The sequence below is a fragment of the Neolamprologus multifasciatus genome, chromosome 17 (genome assembly GCF_963576455.1).
Source record: "Neolamprologus multifasciatus chromosome 17, fNeoMul1.2, whole genome shotgun sequence".
In the NCBI taxonomy this organism is placed as follows: Eukaryota; Metazoa; Chordata; class Actinopteri; order Cichliformes; family Cichlidae; genus Neolamprologus; species Neolamprologus multifasciatus.
In genome coordinates, this window is record NC_140455.1 from 14,721,777 (window position 1) to 14,740,547 (window position 18,771).

Here is an 18,771-nt window from a genome sequence, read left to right on the forward strand (position 1 = left end):
TCAGGGTTTGGCTTGTCAATATCCAATCAACGTTCATCCAGATCAGAACCATCTATTGTCAGTGACACATTACCTCTACTGCACTCCATACACAAAAACGAAGCCAAGGTCGGGTAACATGTGTTCTGTTTATGTATTTTGTGGTCTACCTTTTTATGTGAAGACTCCATTTCTGAATGGAGAGACATTTATCCTCAACAGTGTCTGAAATGTCACCGTTTCATGTCTATGACATCAGGAGTGAAGGTGAGGTCATCTGTGGCAGTGCTGTGGTGCTCAACAAGTTACAGAAGGATTTTTGAACTCTCACAAAACTAATATTTTTAACAGGTTAAATAAGGCAAGCATATTAATGTATTATTTTATGATCTTTACTATCCGGTAAAAAAAAAACTTCAAGACATGTTGAGGAGGTAATTTAGCCATTTGAATCAGTTGTGTTGGATCAAGGACACATCTAAAACCTGCAGGACACCGGCCCTCGAGGCCTGGAGTTTCCCACCCCTGTTCTAAGGCGAGGTATTCCCAAAGAGACCCGAAGAGATTATTTCCCTTTATGGTAAATGTTTTTTTTTTATAATAATGCATTTTTTTTAGCTATGTCAGTGGGGTCTGGCCCCCTTATATATAAGACTTTCTTCCCATTTATATTGTTTTTTTAATCTATGAGTCACGTTTGTAGTTTTTTGTTGCACTACAGCTGTTGGAGCCACGTCGTCTCGTCTCTCTGTACACTGTTTACAGTAGCGATGGCAATAAATTTTGATTAGACTTTGGTGTGCTGACTATAATTGGAGTCACTTCAGCAGACCTTTCTACTGTGTCGGTGTCTTGAATACCTGTGCTTCACCTGTTCTTCACTCTTAGTTTCAGTCAGATTTTTTCCCCCGCAGGCTTGTTGGTAAGTGCAGTAGATTAAATGCGTCACTAACTGTCACACAAGATACTGATCGGGTCTTCCCAATATCTTGTTCTCCTCAAACAACAAGCTGTCTTCCATCACACCCGTTGTCAGAGCAAGAAAGTGTCCAAGAAAACTGAAGCAAAACAATAAATACATGTTTGTTTATAAAAATATCTGAGAAAAGTGACTGAGATCTCTGTGGGAGTGGAGCAGAGCGCTTCCTGGTGGTGCTGTGCTGCAGCTGTATTGCGTAGTGATGAGAGGTAATTGAGCTGTGTAGCTTATCTGAGGCTGGACAATGTCCAGTTTTCCTGCTGTGAGTTTGTTGGTGGTCAAGTGTGATCTAAAACCTGCTGTAGAAGCTGAGTTCAACTGCCACAGTAAAAACACTATTGTAAGGAAGTTCATTCAATTCATGCCAAATTCATTAACCCAGTGTGACTGGAGTCCCCACAGACATTTTTCCATCCATTTTGCCTGCATGAAGCGTGAGAATCCCTCTCAATATTTGTTCTACGACACATCCCGTGTACATCCAGAGAAGTGGAAGGCTGATGGAGCCGTCCACATTTCATTCTCAGGGCCATACTTGTGCATACATACATACATACTTGTGACTTTATCACAGGGTCACATGAAAGCATGTAATAGTTTTCATGTGACACAAATAAGTCACATGACCTGTGTTGCATTCGAAGGCAATGGGATATACTACTGCATCTCCAAAAATTACAGTGAAAACGTGATTATTTTGGCAATTTCATTCACAATGGTGATTTTCATATATTCTATATTAATTACACACAAAGTCAATAGTTTCAAGCATTTTTGAAGTTTGCTTATAGCTCAAGAAAATTAGAAATGGAGTATTTCAAACTGTCCAAGATACTGCGCTGAGGTCTTTATCATTTTAGAAAATTTCTATTCAAACCACAGTATCTGTCTCAGTACACAATCACAATCATGGGGAAGACTGCTGACCTGACGGCTCTCCACATGACGATCATTAATATCCACCACAAGGAGGGTAAGCCACAGAAGGTCACTGCTGAAAAGGCCGGCTGAGTGGAGAGTTTTTATATGTCAAAGGATAAACTTCCAGGAAGACGGCTGCATTAACAGAGTTCATGTTTCTATCTAGCGATGCCGGTGCAAATTTCCTTTGCCAACAGGACTGACCTGACTACAGCTCCACCACTACTACCACATGGTTGCCAACAATGCTATTACTCTACTTAATTGTCAAGCCAAATCACATGACCTAAACCCCACAGAGACTCTATGGAGTATTTTCGAGGAAGATGTGAAAACCTGATCCAAAAATCCACACGAAGTTGGCATCAGAGCAGCTTCAATAGGATCTTAGCGGAGCCACACTTTTTCTCCATATTCTATTTTTGTGAGATGCACTAATAGTTAAAAACTTTGTATGCAGCAGTTCAAAACCCCAAAATACTCCCCCAAAAAACGTTTAGTTCACAGTGACGAAGGCAAATCTTCTCTCTTTTAAAATGCAGGTATTTGGGTTTTTGACTATTCTTGATCAAAAATAACATTAAACATTTGCAGACTTTTATCGGTCAAGTATATATTCATCTACACCTGCAATTCTTCCACTGGGCACACACAGGTGGCTATGACTCAAGAGGTAGAGCAAGTCACCCTCTAATTGGAAGGTCGGTGGTTCGATCCATGGCTGCTCTAATCTCCAATCCAAATATCCACGGGTAAGATATTAGCTCCAAGTTGCTCAAATGTGTGTGACTGTTAGATAGAAAGCACACAGCAAAGTGTTTGTGTGAATTCGTGGACGAGGCACGTTGTATAAAACGCTTTGAGTGCTCAGAGTAGAAAAGCGCTACATAAGAACCAGTCCACTTACATCGTCTTTCTACCGTCTGGCAATACATTTTTTGATGGATGGTCATATTGTGAAACAGAAGATTGTGCCTGCAGTTTTTTGTGCTGTACAGTGAGGTATGTACGTAGTGTCAAAGTGTGTAGTGTAATAACTTTATCTATCCTGAATCGTGCCAAATGCAGGAAAATGGGGAAAGACCAGAAACTCCAATCACACTGGGATGCACCGTCAGCTAAATAGTTTTAAGTTTCTCATTGAACCTTTTTGTGCAACTATACCTTTTAACGCCATTATGGCACTTATAGAACGCATAAGATTATTATTATTACTACTACTATTATTATTATCATCATCCAACGGCTCCAGATTGTCTCAAGGCAAATATGAAGGATTTGAATTGTTTAACTGGCACTGAGTAGTTTGGCAAAGTCTCCACCAGACATACTGTTGTGATGCTGTATTGTGGACCAGTAATACCTGTAAATATAAAAGTAGAAATCTGTAACATAAACTAGACGGAGGCAAACGAGAACCACTGAATTTTGTGGCATATGAGGTTGTTGGAGTGTGTGGAATTTCTTCATTTTAGCTTAATCTGTTCGGTTTAGTAGGTGAAGGTAGATGCGGTTTAAAGCGGATAAATCTCATTTCAGACTCTGAGGGGTCCTTTGACTTCAGCGGGTTTAACATCCTGTTAGCTTTGGTTACAACAGGATCATGTGGCCCCACTCACCCCCCACCCCATGTTCCTTCCTTCACTGGGGTCAGTCTGGTCCTGTTGTAGAAACAGAGGCTTGGGGACCCTCTCCATATTGCCCTCCAGCACTATTACCTCCTCCACCTTCAGATTCCTCCTGACTAGGGGAAGCTTCATCACTGGGACCACCCCTGGATGTAACTGAAGCAGTGGTAGTCTCAGGAGAGGCGCTGTGGGCTTCCTGGGGTGCACAGCCTGGGTGGTTCTTGCGGAAATGCTGGTTGAGGATGGCCTGGAAGGGGAAGCTCTTCCCACAAACGTGGCAGTGGAAAGGTTTGTTGCCAGTGTGCTTGCGGATATGGTACTCCAGCTGGTCTTTACGGGTGTACTTCTTCCCACAGATGCGGCAGACAAACGGTGTTATACCCATATGTAGGCGCATGTGACGGTCTAGGCTCCCTTTCTGGTTGAAGGATTTGCAGCAGTAGATGCAGGTGAGGCGTGGATTGTAGCGGAACCAGCGATCTCCTACCTGCTCCCTCAAGTAGTCCTCATAACCGCCCATATCAAACGTTGTATGCTCCTCTCCCTGATGGGTAGAATGAAATGCAAAATTAAACGTTAACACAGTGGACACCATGACAGAATGAATCAAATAAGACTTTAGATCATTTTAGATAAACATGCCCTGAACAAAACTGTCCTCCTGCATCACGCTCTCTGTTGTCGGTCAAATTTGCGTTACCTGAGTATGTTAATGTCCGTAAGAAACTGCCAACAGTTTTCTCTTTTAAAAAAAGTGAAAACTTATTATTGTAGTGTCTTTATGTTACAACATAAAGCTCCTTGAAACAACTGTTGTTATGATTTGGTGCTATATAAATAAAACTGAATTAAAAATTCAAACTATAATAGAGTCTCTGGGACATCAATCATCTCGTCAACGTAAAGACCAGATGTTGTTAGCAGTGCGTATGGGTACAATGAGGCCATACACACTACTAACCCACATTATGACGCAAGCCTGTGATGATATTTTTTATCTTTCATTTTTAGTGAGTCGAGCCCTCAAAGGGTGGATCAGTTTTTCCATTCACACTGACAGTTGTATGATAACGTATATCAGTAAAGACTTTCAACTTAATTGAATTCAATATGTGATTTAAATGTACCCTTATTGTTTTGTATTACTGCACAATAAGGAGATTTTAAAAGTCCTTTAAAAGGTCAGAATGGTTATTCAGCAGGAAAGGTCCAATCAAAAGTTTAAGACCACTTGAAAAATGGCAATAAAAAAATCATATTTTGCTTGGTTAGATCTCAACAAGGTTCCAAGTAGAGCTTCAATGTGCAACAAGAAGAAATGGGAGAGAGACAAAGTGTTTTTGATGGTTTCCAATGTTACTGGAATGGCAAGCAGATCCCACCCGAGATGTTTTCTACGCGCCACAGTGGAGGGGGCACCATAATTGTCTGGGGTGTTTTTTCCTTAAATGGAACAGTGGAGCTTCAGGAGGTGTAGGGGCATCAAACGGCCGCTGGCTATGTCCAGATGTTGCAGAAAGCATCCCTCATGACTGAGGGCCCTCATCTGTGTGGTAACGACTCAGTTTTTCAACAGGACAATGCTACAGTACACAATACCCACAATGCAAGGGACTTTTTCCAGGAGAATAACATCACTCTGTTGGATCATCCTGCGTGTTCCCCTGATCTAAATTGAGAACCTTTGGAGATGGATGGCAGGGGAAGTTTACAAAAATGGACAACAGTTCCAGACAGTAGATGCCCTTTGTGCAGCCGTCTTCACCACTTGGAGAAATCTTCCCACTCACCTCATGGAAACGTTTGCATCAAGCATGCCGCAACAGATTTTTGAAGTGATCAACAATAACGGCTGAGCTACTCATTACTGAGTTCATGTTTGGAATGTTGATTTCTGTTTTAGGGGGGTTTTCTGTTTTTTTGCAGTCTTAAACTTTTGATTAGCTGTAAAACAGCTTAGTAAAAACTAAGCATTTTCAATAAATTGTATGATCAAATTTTTTTTTGTCTCACTCACATTTCTTCTAGTTGAATGTTTAAGCTCTACTTGGAACTTTGTTAAAATTTGACCAAAATATGACTTTTTTGCCATTTTTCAATGATGTACAAAATGATCATGCAGTACTTTAATGTTTGTTGTTATGGGATTCAGAAAAAAAACAGTGCTTTTCTTTAGGTTGTTGCATATCTACAGGAAGAATCTAGGGATCCTTTATCATGACTAGGCTGGTAATCACTAAATAGACTCTGTATCTATTTAAGAACCACTTTGTAAGCCAGTAACCACGAGCCACTGGGTTTCCAGTTTCTTTGTAAATCATTACATATTACTATATAAGCTTAGTGAAGTTGTATTTAATAATTAAATAACACATACTAACAGGACGCATATAAAAAAAAAAAAAGTATTTATTATTCACTTAATATATCTAAATTTCTTTACTGTGTTTCTCTGTGATTTATGCCCACCCTAGAAGAGTCCACATTGCTCTCACTTTCAGTGTGAACACCGCACTTCCTCATTTGGCCATGAGTGTAACAAAACATTCCCAATAAGGTGTCAAACATAACATAAGAGAGCAAGAAAAGGTGAAAGAGAGTGACAGGGACAAATGTGACAGATCTCCATATTGCTGACTCTTTCCTGGTAACTTCCTCCATGTTTCTTATCCATGGAAAAGAAAGAATTCTTATCCATGGATAAGAAACATGGTGTTTTAATAATTTCAGTTGTCTGTAAAAGAAAAAAAAAAGGTTGGTCTCTACTGGCTTACTAACTATGACAGTTTGTGTTTGTACCTGTGAGCTTGGCTGTCGCAACTCATCTGCCCTGCTAGGAGACTCGCTCTTTGCTCTCTGACGTTCTGTCAGGACGACCACGCTGCCAGTGGGACTAAACCTGACATCAAAAATCAGTTAATTAATTTAAAAGGGGAAAAAAAACCCACACACAAATCATCATCATCAGGTGTCTGCAGACCAGTCAGTGAAACATGGAGGAAAATCTTAGCTATGACTCACCTGTCTGTCTCGCTGAAGCTGGAGGATGGCTGGATACTACGGGCCCCCAGCGTTCCTACCGGTCCAGTCACCAGTGTACTGCGTCCTGATGTGTCAATCATCACCGTGGCCCCCTCTTCCACTGGCCCTCCCTCCTCCTGGTGCTCTTCTGTTCCAATCCATTCCTCCATCCTCTCTGTTTTTATCCTGATCCCATCCATGCTGCTCTCCTCAGCGCTGCCGGTCCGTTCTGGTTCACTGCTGGTCTCCACATACCACTGACCAGCTCGGTTGATGCGTAGTATCGGTTCTTTGCCTGCTCTTCCACTGGTGGTCCCTGGCCCTTCTAGCCCACTGTGCTCCACCGCTGGAACTGGGCTAAGTGGCTCTTCTGCTGGACTGACTGCTTCACATGGCTCTGCACCTCCCCGTGGGCCAAGCAGCCGCAAACCACTGTGACCCCCTCCTCGCACCACAGCCTCCAATGTCCTACTATTCCTGGAGCCCCGTGCCCCCTCTTCATCCCTGGACTCTTCGTCCAGGTCAGCCAGACTGATCTTAAGGTGGATACCCTCAAGAATTTGGGTGCAGCGGTCAATAATGTGCTGCATCTGCAGGAAGCTGGCAGCTGTCAGGTAGCTGATGATGTCTGCAAGCTGCAAGCAGAGACGGCCCGTGTAGCAAAAGGACAGCAGTTGCTCGAACACTGATGGATTACGGATCACTGTCAGTGACACAGTGCTCATCTGACTCAGAGACATGTGGTCCCGAAAGTATGGCGAGCTGGCTGCTAGTACGACCTTGTGTGCACGAAAGCTTTGGCCCTGAACATTGACCACAATGTCACAGAGACGGCCTTGAACACGCAGCTGGTTCAGGTGAGAAAGAACAGAGTTACTGAAGTCTGGGATGTCCAGCTGTATGCTGCCGGTACGCTCCATGCTGCAGCCTGCAGGGACACTGAAAACACAGCAACACATCAGTGCTGACCCACACCAGGACCTTTTTGCTTAAAACTGGCAAGTGATTCCAGATTAATAATATGGATCTCCTCATGGAAACCATCAGCACCATCAAGGATACCTTGTTTTATTAATCTGATTCCAGATTAATAAAACAGGATGTTATTTTCATCAATCTTCAATGAAACAGTGACATGATTGGGGGTGTTGTGACTAATGCTACCTTATCATGGAAAGCAAATCCGTAAAAAGCAAAAACAAGTTACAGCCATATGGAATTTGCATTAATTTTGCAATTAAGTTCAAGTTCTTCCACTGTTATCTTTTTCAATGTCATGTGCCAAAGTAGTGCAAAGAAAGCAAGTAAACTCTGCCCCTACAGAGTCGATTATCTTGTTAATAGTGTTACACCCTTGCTGCGTATAACTCAACATACTGTAGGTCCTCTGAAAAGAAAGCCTCAAATCAGAAGTACTAAACTCCCTGGTGTAACTCTCAAAGGCACACCTTAAAGTAAATAGCCCATAAGTTGGAGAGGAAATGGCAGAAATTTAGAAGATCAATGATTAGCCTGGAAAAAAAGTTTGCAGTTCTAAAAAAAAAAAGCCCCCCTGTAACGCTAGAACATCGGACTATTCATCACTGATTGACGAAAAGATGAACAGCCCAAGATTTCTCTTCAGCACTGTAGCCAGGCTGACAAAGCTCTGCTGAGCCAAGAATCGCTTTAACCTTAACTTGTAATGACTTTGTGAATTTCTTGACAAATAAAATTTTTACCATTATAAATCAATAATAACCATGTCATAGATGTATTACTATTTACAGCTGCTTTCCTTGATATTCAATTAGACTTTTTTCCTCTCCAATAAATTTTTCTGAGTTAACTTCAACAATCACTTCCTCCAAAATGTCGATTACGCCCCATTCTAATAAGACTGCTCAAAGAAGTTCTCCCATTAATGCTTTGGTAATGTCTCTGTGGAAACTCTGGGTTAACTTATCGAATTGATAATCGGCTTTGTGTAACCTGATCACCAACCGATGTTAGGGTAAGTGAATCCAGAAAATGGAAATATACCCTGGATATGTTACACTCACTTTGTAGTAGAGCGCACAGACACATCATCCTGCATAACTGCCCAGTGAATACTTCAAAGTAGGGACTTAGCCGACTAATTGCTGATGTCTTCTCACTGGTCGATACAGACTAGTCATTTAATCCAATTGTTAAAATGTTAATTACCCAATGAAGGTAAATTATTGTGTCCTAAATGTTTGCACCCATCTGTCACCAGTTGGCGCATTGTTGTGGAGAAATGCCATAAATCTGTTCATCTTGGTCTCATCTTTTGTGAATGATAGTAGATACAAGTGGCGGACAAGGGCTTTCTCTGAAAGGTAGATGGGCTTTCCCTTAGTGATAGAGTGAAGAGTTCAGTCATTCAGGAGAGGTTCATAGTGTCGAGGTGCCGCACGTTTAAGGCATGATTCATTATTGAAGAAGACAATAAGTTATAAGACATTTTCAATTAAAAATCTCAAATCTACCTTAATATGTGACTATTTCTTAATTTTAGGCTAGTGAGTTAGTCTAATTTTTTTCCACCAATAGTGGACTATTAAATCAGTCGCCAGGAACATCCCTACTTGAAATCCTTCTACTTGCCGAGAACCATCATCTCTCAGAAACCTCAGCTCCTCCTGACTCTACCCATCCCTTGTGTTGTTCTTCTTGAATTTGGTCTCCAGCTTCCTCCCGTACGAGCTCTTGCATATCCTTAGCTTCGCCCTTAGGTCGTACGGCACTCTCCTCAGCTCTTTTGTTTCTGGACCTTTTAATCTCTTTGTTCTTTCAGGTTACTACTGATCGAAGGCTTACTGTTCACAAAGCATACAGTGCTGGCTGGTACGATGGTGTGTTCACAAAATTTGACATATTCTATTCTTTAGCCAAATTTTTAAAACCCATCTTCCTATGCCTCCACAGCCTCATCCATCCACCTTCTGACAACTCCCATAGACACAGGTTTAATTTAAAAACAGGAACATACTATGGTGTCAGTAGGACTAGATTATAGTCACCAGGCACTGCATCTATTAATGGCATTCTGCTTCATATTTGCTATTCCCAAAGATTTCTATTTCACGATTCTCTGAGTGCCAAGTCTCTCACTTTTGTCTCTGAGCAGTCTTGTGTTTGTCTTTGCCTAGTATGCCCATGGCTACCTAATGGTCAGGGAAGGGTTTAATCAGATACAGCCAGAAGTAATGGAAACAGCAGAGTTCCTCCAGCAAGTCTAATCTATGACTATTCCAATTCATCAGATGATTTTCAATCTTCATGAGAATAATGACATGCTGATTTGACAAAACTGATTTTATTCATGAGCAGCAGGATAAGAACCCTCTGGTTTATTTTATGGTGCACTGGAGTGTTGTCTGCTGAATCAGGTCCGGGGAAGATCGGAGGGCTGTACCACAAAGTGAGATTAACGGGAAGAAGCTATGTTAAGTTTAAAGTCAGAGTTCTTAGTGTCATCAAGAGGTCTCTTTTTACCATGGCAACTTCTGCTGAACACAAAACCTGGTTATGGAGCAGGTTATGTTCCAACTTGCGATTTAAAATCAGCCGGGCCCTCCACAGTTTTATTCTTTTACTTACAGCATCTTTTCAGCGATTCTCTGTTGGAGACTAGGGAATAGCCATGCCTTACTAACATCATCAAATGAAGCCCAACTGTGAAGTTACAGCAGCACAAACGGTCACTGGAATCTGAATGCATTCAGTTAGTGATGTGCAAACGTATACATGTTTAGTGTTTTTTACGCTGCTGGAATTACAGCCAACAGGGCTAAGGCTAAAAAAGTCATCATCTACATTTGTAGGCCAATACTTTCCAATTAGTATTAATTTTGCTCTGATCTGGTGATAAACTTAAGTGATTTCCATGTCTCCTGTACAATAGGCGATGGAGGAGCGTCAGACGTGAACACATTAACATTCAGTGTTTCAGAGCTCTAATGTGCAGCTGTCACCAAAAATACAGTTTTAGGTGATTATAAGTTCACAAAATTAACAGTCCTCCTAAACATTTCTCTCTTATTTGCAGCGCCAGTGTTGCAGTTCATTGTTATATATTTTAATATATTTCTTGCAACCTTTATTACCTGTTTGTCTGCTGATGAAACCTATTGGAATAAGCAGTGCTCAGCTGCTGAGGAAGAAGAGTCAAAAGATACGTTTTCTTTTCCCTGTTTTCTGTGAGCATGCACAGAGCCTGGACCTGAAAGCCCTGGATAACGAAGGATGCTGATAACCATTATCGCTGGCTGGGCTTTTAGGTTTTGTTAGTCGAGCTAATGCAGAGAAAGAAAGAAGGCTTGGCTGTGTTAAACTGCACCGTAGCACTCAGTTAACTATCGAGTTATCCCATCAAAGTTTTCTCATGTTAGTTATACTTTACACATATTACACTAATCAACAATTACTATTCACTAAATAACTGCAGTTTTTCTCTGTGTTTCCTGTCACATTCAGTGATGCTGTGTTTTGTAGGTATGAAGGGTCATAGACAAACATGCTCGTAGGTACAGACACGTGAAAGGCCTACCTCTACCACACAGGGGACCCAGATCCTTGGTGGTTGCTTTGTGTTTTTGTGTAGTGTTGTGTCTGCATGGTTGTTATTGCATGTCTGTGTGGTTTTAAGTTTGGGTTTGAGTTTCATCCTCTGTCTGTTGTTTTGCCTCTCTGGAGTTGTTTTGCAGTCATTCTTCATATTTCTTTTTTTTTTTTTTTTGGAAAATGAGTTTTGTTTGTACAGGATGTTCAGTTTGGTGTGACCCCTCTGTTCAGCACTTTCTGTGATCAGGAGCACTTCCAGTAAGAAGTCTATTTACGCCACCTCCTCAATAGAAACTCAAGTACTCTATCTGCTGCCAGGCTTTGCATAAAGCAGCCTCACACACTTTTAATTTGTATGAATCCGTACAGTGTGTTGACACTCATTGCACTGGCTCATTGCAATGTGCAAGGAAAATTTAGACCAGGCGCCAAAATCACACAAAGTGTGCTTCAGTCAGGGTCATGTTGCACCACAGTCCCTGCCTGTACAAAAGGCTGACAGACACCGAGGACCTCAAGTTACATCAAGGCCTGATTAACCGATCAAAATGGAGGAATCGCGTTGAAATGACAGGTCACAGGGTAGATCACCTGTACTCTGATCAGGTCCAGCCTGCTCACAGGACAACTACCAAACCGATGCGAGTCGGTGTGTCTCGAGGGGGCAGGTGAACCTCCAGGTGTGCAGCCGGATTCTCACCTGAGGGGGAGGGAGCAGTGAAAAATGCTCTGGTCTGCTTTCGGGTTGCCGATACTTCAGTTCTGCAGCTTGCTGAGCATCATTAACGGACGGGAGATGACAGCAGCTCGATTCGGCTCGGCCTGACAGGCTGCAGCTCCACCCGCGGCTCCTCCAGGCTCCGAGGCTCCAGCGGCGGTAGCGAGCTGTTCAAGACCCCGGAACGACAGCTGAGCGCGGGCTCCGGTCCGTCAGCAGGCGCTTTGCTGCCATTCCACTGTACCTGCGAGCTGGTTCAGGATCGGCTCAGTGACGGCGGACAGCCCAGACTTCACAGCCTCCTTTTCACGGCAGAAGGGCCGAGACTGCAGGAAGGAAGGAAAGGGGGAAGAAAAAGCGCGCGGCGCGATGGGAAATGTAGTCCTAGCAGGGCAGAGCGCTGTTTTCAGCACAGCCTAAACACTACGGTTCCCTGCGTGCATTCGCCCAGAGACCATCTCCTGGTATTTGGAGTTTGACTTCAGCAGACCTAAAGTAAAACAACCGGACATGCTCACAGCTGGATTCAGAAAAGCTGTTTCTGCTTTCATAAGATATGAAACTTCATAAACCCCGGCATGTGATAAAAAGCCTTTTAGGTATTCAAAGTTCTACATTTGTACATTTCAACAACTTTTTCAGGGAAGTCAAATGTACAACTTATAAACACCAGATCATTATAATGAAAATGTATTATGGCAAGGTATGAAGACTCGAAAGTTATTTTTACATTTTTGTTGACACCCGTAGTGAGTCTACAATAATATAATAATAATAAATAATATAATATTCATCCCTGCATGCAGGAATTATAGGAGAACAAAAAGCACAGATAATGGGCAACAGATTTAAGAAAAGCTAACCTACAGAAATTGTTTTTTTGAAACGAACCACAGATTTAGCACACCTGATGGCTGATGAAGGCAGTTTTGACGTTTGGCCATTACAAAGTGAAAGCGCGATCTCCTGTGGTTTCAAAATAAGAGTGTGGAGCAGTTAAGGGGGGCACAAGGGGCAGCGGTGCCCTTGTTAAAGCCAAGTATCAATGGTACAAAAATGTCTGATTTCTGAGAGGTAAAAAAGTAATTTACTGGTAAAGGACCTGAAGCTAAGAAGGGAAATAACTGCTGAACTGTCAGGCTTTGGCGGTTTCACAGAGCACATAAACTACATGATTAATTCTGGATTTAGAAATTTGATTTAAAAAAACTAAGACTATTAATTTTGTACCCATTATTACAGTGATATGTTAAACTGTAGTATCAATAAAATATGAGGTTGGTGAGCGATCATAACCAGGTCATTTTATCTTACATTTTTGGCTTAATAATTGAGAAAATGGGCAATGAGAATGACTGAGCATAAGGAATGGGAGGAGCAGGTGTGAACATAGGAGGGCAAAGCAGAGTACTCAGTTAGTGAAACCTGTAAGTGGAACTGGTAGATAAAACAGAACTCACCACTATCTGGAAAAAAGGGAAAGGCAGGATCTAAACAGTCAGTCAGATGTAGCAGACTGGACAGTCTGGACAGAACCAGGCTGAGCAAATGTGCTGGAGGACCTGGTCGCTCAGTCTGCCTCGTCGCCGACACCCCTCTACTAACCCCTGCCCTGGCAGTGACACTCCATCGGATAGGGGAAGAGGTCGACCCCTAGCCATTCCAATCCAGTTGAAGAATGGGTCCTGAGGTTGCTGCCATTATTATCAGAGGAGGACCTCAGCCTCCCTGCAGCAGCAACCATGTCATTCAGTTCATTTTAATTAAATTTTATGTATATAGGGCCAAATCACAACAACAGTTGCCTCAAGGTGCTTTATATTGTAAGGTAAAGACCCTGCAATAATACAGAGAACAGAGAGAACCCTAACAATCATATGACTGCCTATGAGCAAGAGCTTTGGCGACAGTGGGAAGGAAAAAGTCCTTTTTAACAAGAAGAAACCTCGAGCCATGACAAGTTGGAGTGAGTGGAGAAATACATATAATAATAACAAATAATTAAAAGCACTCACATAGTGAGTGTAAAAGGTGATGGCCCTGATGTAGGGTGAACAATGTTGGACAGGCTGGGCCTCTCCATGGAGGACCATCACTGCCTCTTCAGGGAGGGGCAGATGGGACCAGAAGACTGACCCTTCTTCTATGGCTTGCACCCTGGCCCTGAGGAAGAGAAGGCCGACTCCTGAGCAGCCGCATTGCGGGCTGCAGCCGCCAGCATCAATCAACACCTAAACATGAGATTCAATATGTTCTGGACCTGAAAGCAAAGCTGCACACATTGAGCAGATTATATCAGGAGGAAATTTGCCCAAGGCCTAGGAATGTTAGCAGCACCTGTACAATAGAGGCACTAGGCTCAGGCAATTTTCACTGAGAGACATAGTACTTGTATTACTTCCTTCTTCTAGCTCAAAGTTATTCGCCAAGTGGCAAGGACACTTCGTGCAATGATATTTTTGGACAGGGGAGGAGTCACACAGATATTTCACCTCAACCTGACAAAAGCATGGAGAGAGGCTGAAGGCCAGAGGTGCAAAATTTCCACAATTCTCACCTCCCTCCATTGTGATAACCATCTCACACAGGTCCAGAGAGCAGATGCTGCTGAAATGCTAAAAATATAGTAATATTAATATAAGAGTCAGACAGTGCGTGGTGTAGCCCAATAGATTTTGTGGTAAAGAAAGATGTGTCTATATGGTTTTGTGTTGACTACTGCAAGGTGAATGAAGTCTCAGAGTTTGACACTTATTACATGCCCCAGGTTGACGAGCTCCTGGACTGGATAGGCTGCTTTTTTCACAGTACTGGATTTAACTCATTAAAACCCGATGGGAGCGCTGGCTTTGTACGTCAAATTATCTTGACTCTTGAACCACTGGCACAATTTTAAAAAATTCCAATTGCTCCTGAAGGCATCAATTCCGTCCTTTTTCAGTGATATTAGGGTCATTACAGTAATCCTAAGCAGGGTGCAACGTCCAAATGTCTGCAAATAAAACAAGACAACATAGCAAACAGCAAAAACAAAATAAAACAAAACAACTTAAAACAGACAAATGCCTGATAAAATGTCCGTTTTCTCCTTTCATCACACTCACTCTCTCTTCAAGTGACCTTTGCCTTCGTTGGGCTTGTGTGAGACCTGAACTTACCGTAATGACCCTAATATCACAGAAAAAGCGAACACATAATTACACAAATATCACAGAAAAGCATAGAGCTGCTGCTTTCAGGAACCGCTGGAATTTTTTCAACTGAGCAAATGGTTCAGAAGTTACAGGAGTTACAGATGTTGGAAAAAAAAAACGTCGCATAAACCATTTCTGACACTAGTGATAAGTTGGATAAACCAAAGGCTACTGGCAGAAAAAAAGGGGAAAATGGCCTTCTCCACTCTGTCCCACATAGCAAAATTGGTATGGCCCAGATCTGGCCCACACAATGTGCTTACACATGGCCCACATACCGCAAAGAATGACGGCCTTTTGGTGGCCTAGATCAGGTTTGCCAGAGGTGGGCCTGCACAAGGTCAGTTGCAGACACACTGGTGGTCCTGTACTAGCCCAGAACAGTTGCAGCTGTGGCTCCAGATGTCAGCCTAATGTGTACCTTAATCAAGCCATGTAATAACAACATGTACCATATTTAGCACAGATTAAAAATGTCTCAACAAAGGTAAAGCAGCAAATTTATTTTGAATTGAATAATTTTGATAATTTATAATTAACAATATATCAATTAATACTGCTGCTGGAACTGTTCGGACAGTGAATGGGCTGATTCTTATATAACGCCATTTCTACTCTCAAAGCGCTCGATACAACATCCACAGTCGCCCAATCACTTTCTCTAAACTGAGTGTTGAGTACTATGTTCAGACACATTCACACTCCGATGAATGCATCGGAGAGCAGTTTGGGTTAGCATCGTGCCCAAGGATACTTGACATGCAGACTGGAAGAGCCAGGAATCAAACCGCTAACAAACACAAACATGAGTAAACTCTCACAAATAAGTGTACACTCACTAACCTGTCAAACCTGCATTTGAAACATTGGCTACCATAGCAGTGTAGTATTGCAACATGGTATTTGGGTCTTCTAACTAAAATAGGAACATAAACAGTGCCATCATTGCCAGACCTGGCCCACATCTGGTTGACATACACTCAGCCATGACACCAGTCAGTCAGAAGTGCCAGCTTGATGCCAGATCTGGGCCAGACCTGTTTTCTATGAGCCTGGGCCACATAAACCAAACCATAATCAGGTCAGATGTGCTATGCCATCACATAAATAGAGCCATCTACACCAGGGCTGGCCCATATCTGGATGACATAGCAGTTACCATGCCAGAAGTCAGCCAGCAGTGTCGGCTTGACACCTTATCTGGGCCAGACCCGTCTGCTATGTGGGGTATGGTTTGTAGCAGTCTCTGACACTTCAGTTCGGCGTGTCTAGAGCCAGCCACTTTCCAGGGCCTCTTGGACTGGGTGCTGGGTCTGTATGCTCCATATGCTGATGGCTATCTGAATGGCATGATCATCCATAGGTAACAACTCTTCTGTGGCAGGTGTAGTTTGTGCCTCAGCTACAGGTGATTGGTGGAGCAGTGATTCAGGGTGTGGTGTCAGGGGAGGCTGACCTACAAAGCTGACCTCCATCATCTGATCATGCCTTCCCTTTCAAGTAGGATCCTAGAGCCTAGTGGGAGAGCAGTGCAGTGTGCAGCTGGACTGTGTTGTAAAATGCCTGGCAAAAAAATGCCTGTGTGTTGGGTCCTTCTTATCAGACTTTCAAATCCAAACATACAAACAAATGAAACCATAGATGTCCATAAATTTAACTATGCGTAATAATGTGAAATGACACAGGGAAAAAGTATTGAACACATAAAGATATGGAGGTGCAAAAAGGCATATAGTCTTCATAATCAGGATACGATAGGAAAACCAGATTAAGGCTTTGTGTTCTTATGCAAGAGAAGAATGTGAGCTACATTGTGTTTAGAGAGGAGAATTTTGTGACAGGGTATCAGGCAGAGTCTCTGCTTATTCGCCTTCATGTAGGGGTGGTTTGCCCCTTGAGTGCTTTCAGCCCCCAACGCACATCCAGTACCCACCATGTAGTTCATGTATTTGGACATGAGAGGTCACAAAAAATTGGTTTTGTCTTTTAGTTCTTCTGCTTCCTCTTCTTCTTTGTTTTTGGAAATAAAGGGAGATTCAACTGAATATAATAAGCAACATATTTTCCTCTGACGACAGATTAATTCATTCAAAGTCATCTGACCTTGCTAAGATTCAAAATTACTGTCAGAAGTGATGAATGATGTAACAGATACCAGAAATACCCCCCTCCCCTTTTAATCATCTTAAAGCATCCAGACAATTAAACTTTCTGACTTTGGTCTGGTGAGTTAAATAGCGCAAGGGTTTGATACTCACCCACTAAACACTGGACATTGGATAGTGCCGATATTGTCTATATTGGGTCAGTCAGTCCTTGATTCTGGACATGACTAACTATCAGCAAAATGACATGCAACTTATGATTCTGTGTTTAACAATTACAACACAGTTAATACCATTTCTCTCATTCAGAATCGCGTATAATGACGGCCCACAGACACATTTCTTATCTTTTCACATTCCTGCAGCCACACACAGACACTAATCTTCTGCGGTCTATGAATCAGGTCTACACAAACAAAATCAAGACATTAGAACAGACATTTTCATCACTTAAACTGCATTTCTCATTCATAATATTAATACAAACTGTACTTTGATTATATATTTTATTAAGAATAGAAATGATTTACTATTAGCAAAAGCACATTTAGATAAACTCTGTTTAGCACTCTGTATCGCTTTAAACATAAAAGGCTGGATGTTAAGTCTTTTTACCTTTTCTCAGATGTAATGAGAGGTAACCCACATAGCAGACAGGTCTGTGCCGATCTGGTGTCAAGCCGGCACTGCTGGCTGACTGCTGGCATGGTAAGTGGTATGTCATCCAGATGTGGGTCAGGCCTACCATAGATGGCAGTGTTTATGTGATGGCATACCACATCTGGCCCAGGTTCACAGAAAACAGGTCTGGCCTGGATCGAGCTGGCACTTCTGACTGACTGGTGTTATGGCAGGGTGTATGTCAGCCAGATGTGGGCCAGGTGTGGCAATGATGGCATTTATGTTCCTATTCTCCTATTTTAGTTAGACGACCCAAATACCATGTGAGTGATTTTGTAATGAGGGTTACACTCAGAGAATTACTTACATTTGGATGTAGAAAAGATGAATGAAGTCACAATTTAAAATGAAAGGTTTTTCAGATAGTGGTTGTAATTTTTAATCAGTGTTAGTGTTATAAGGCCTACATCTGCTTTAAATAGTTTTAGACTTATTCTTGAAAGAATTAATGATAGCTTAACACTGAAATAGGTCTGGTTTCAAAAAGTGTTTTTCTGCTTAAGAAATATTAACATGTTTTAGTTTCTGGACCATTAACCTTTTTAGGTTCAATAATACTGTCAAATTTCTATATATGTGCTAACATGATGATGAAATGTGATGGTTTGTGGTTCCATGGTGGAGGTAAAACTTCTTTTTTAGAGACTAGCAAAGCACTTCTTCAATATCATTCCAGCCCATATTATACCCTAATCTTAGATGTTTGCGAAACCTTATTTGGCCCATTCCCAGGTGATTGAGAAAATAAATGCTTTGTAATGTTATGTGTCATGATTGCTTTTATGAATGAAAAATAACATTAAGTATTGACCTAACAGACTTCCGATCAGTCTGGATTAGATGCAGGGCATCAGCTGACCATCGACTGGGCCTCATTCAGAGGAAAAGGTTTTAGTTATATTTATCTCTCCCTGTGGGCTCACAGAGACAACCCCCTTCTTAGAAGTCAGGGATCAGCAGCTGGGATACTCAGTGA

General features: G+C 42.1%; 1 protein-coding gene across 1 annotated transcript; it reads right to left on the reverse strand.

Annotated features, from left to right (window-relative positions):
* Positions 1 to 431: 431 nt before the first annotated feature.
* zbtb37 (zinc finger and BTB domain containing 37) lies at positions 432 to 12,178 on the reverse strand. Its single transcript, XM_085137116.1, has 4 exons — positions 11,798 to 12,178; positions 6,529 to 7,467; positions 6,307 to 6,406; positions 432 to 4,051 (listed from the first exon to the last, which is right to left on the reverse strand). The coding sequence occupies exons 2-4, from the start codon at positions 7,446 to 7,448 to the stop codon at positions 3,530 to 3,532; spliced, it is 1,542 nt and encodes a 513-aa protein (XP_084993242.1). The 5' UTR covers positions 7,449 to 7,467; positions 11,798 to 12,178; the 3' UTR covers positions 432 to 3,529.
* Positions 12,179 to 18,771: the final 6,593 nt, after the last annotated feature.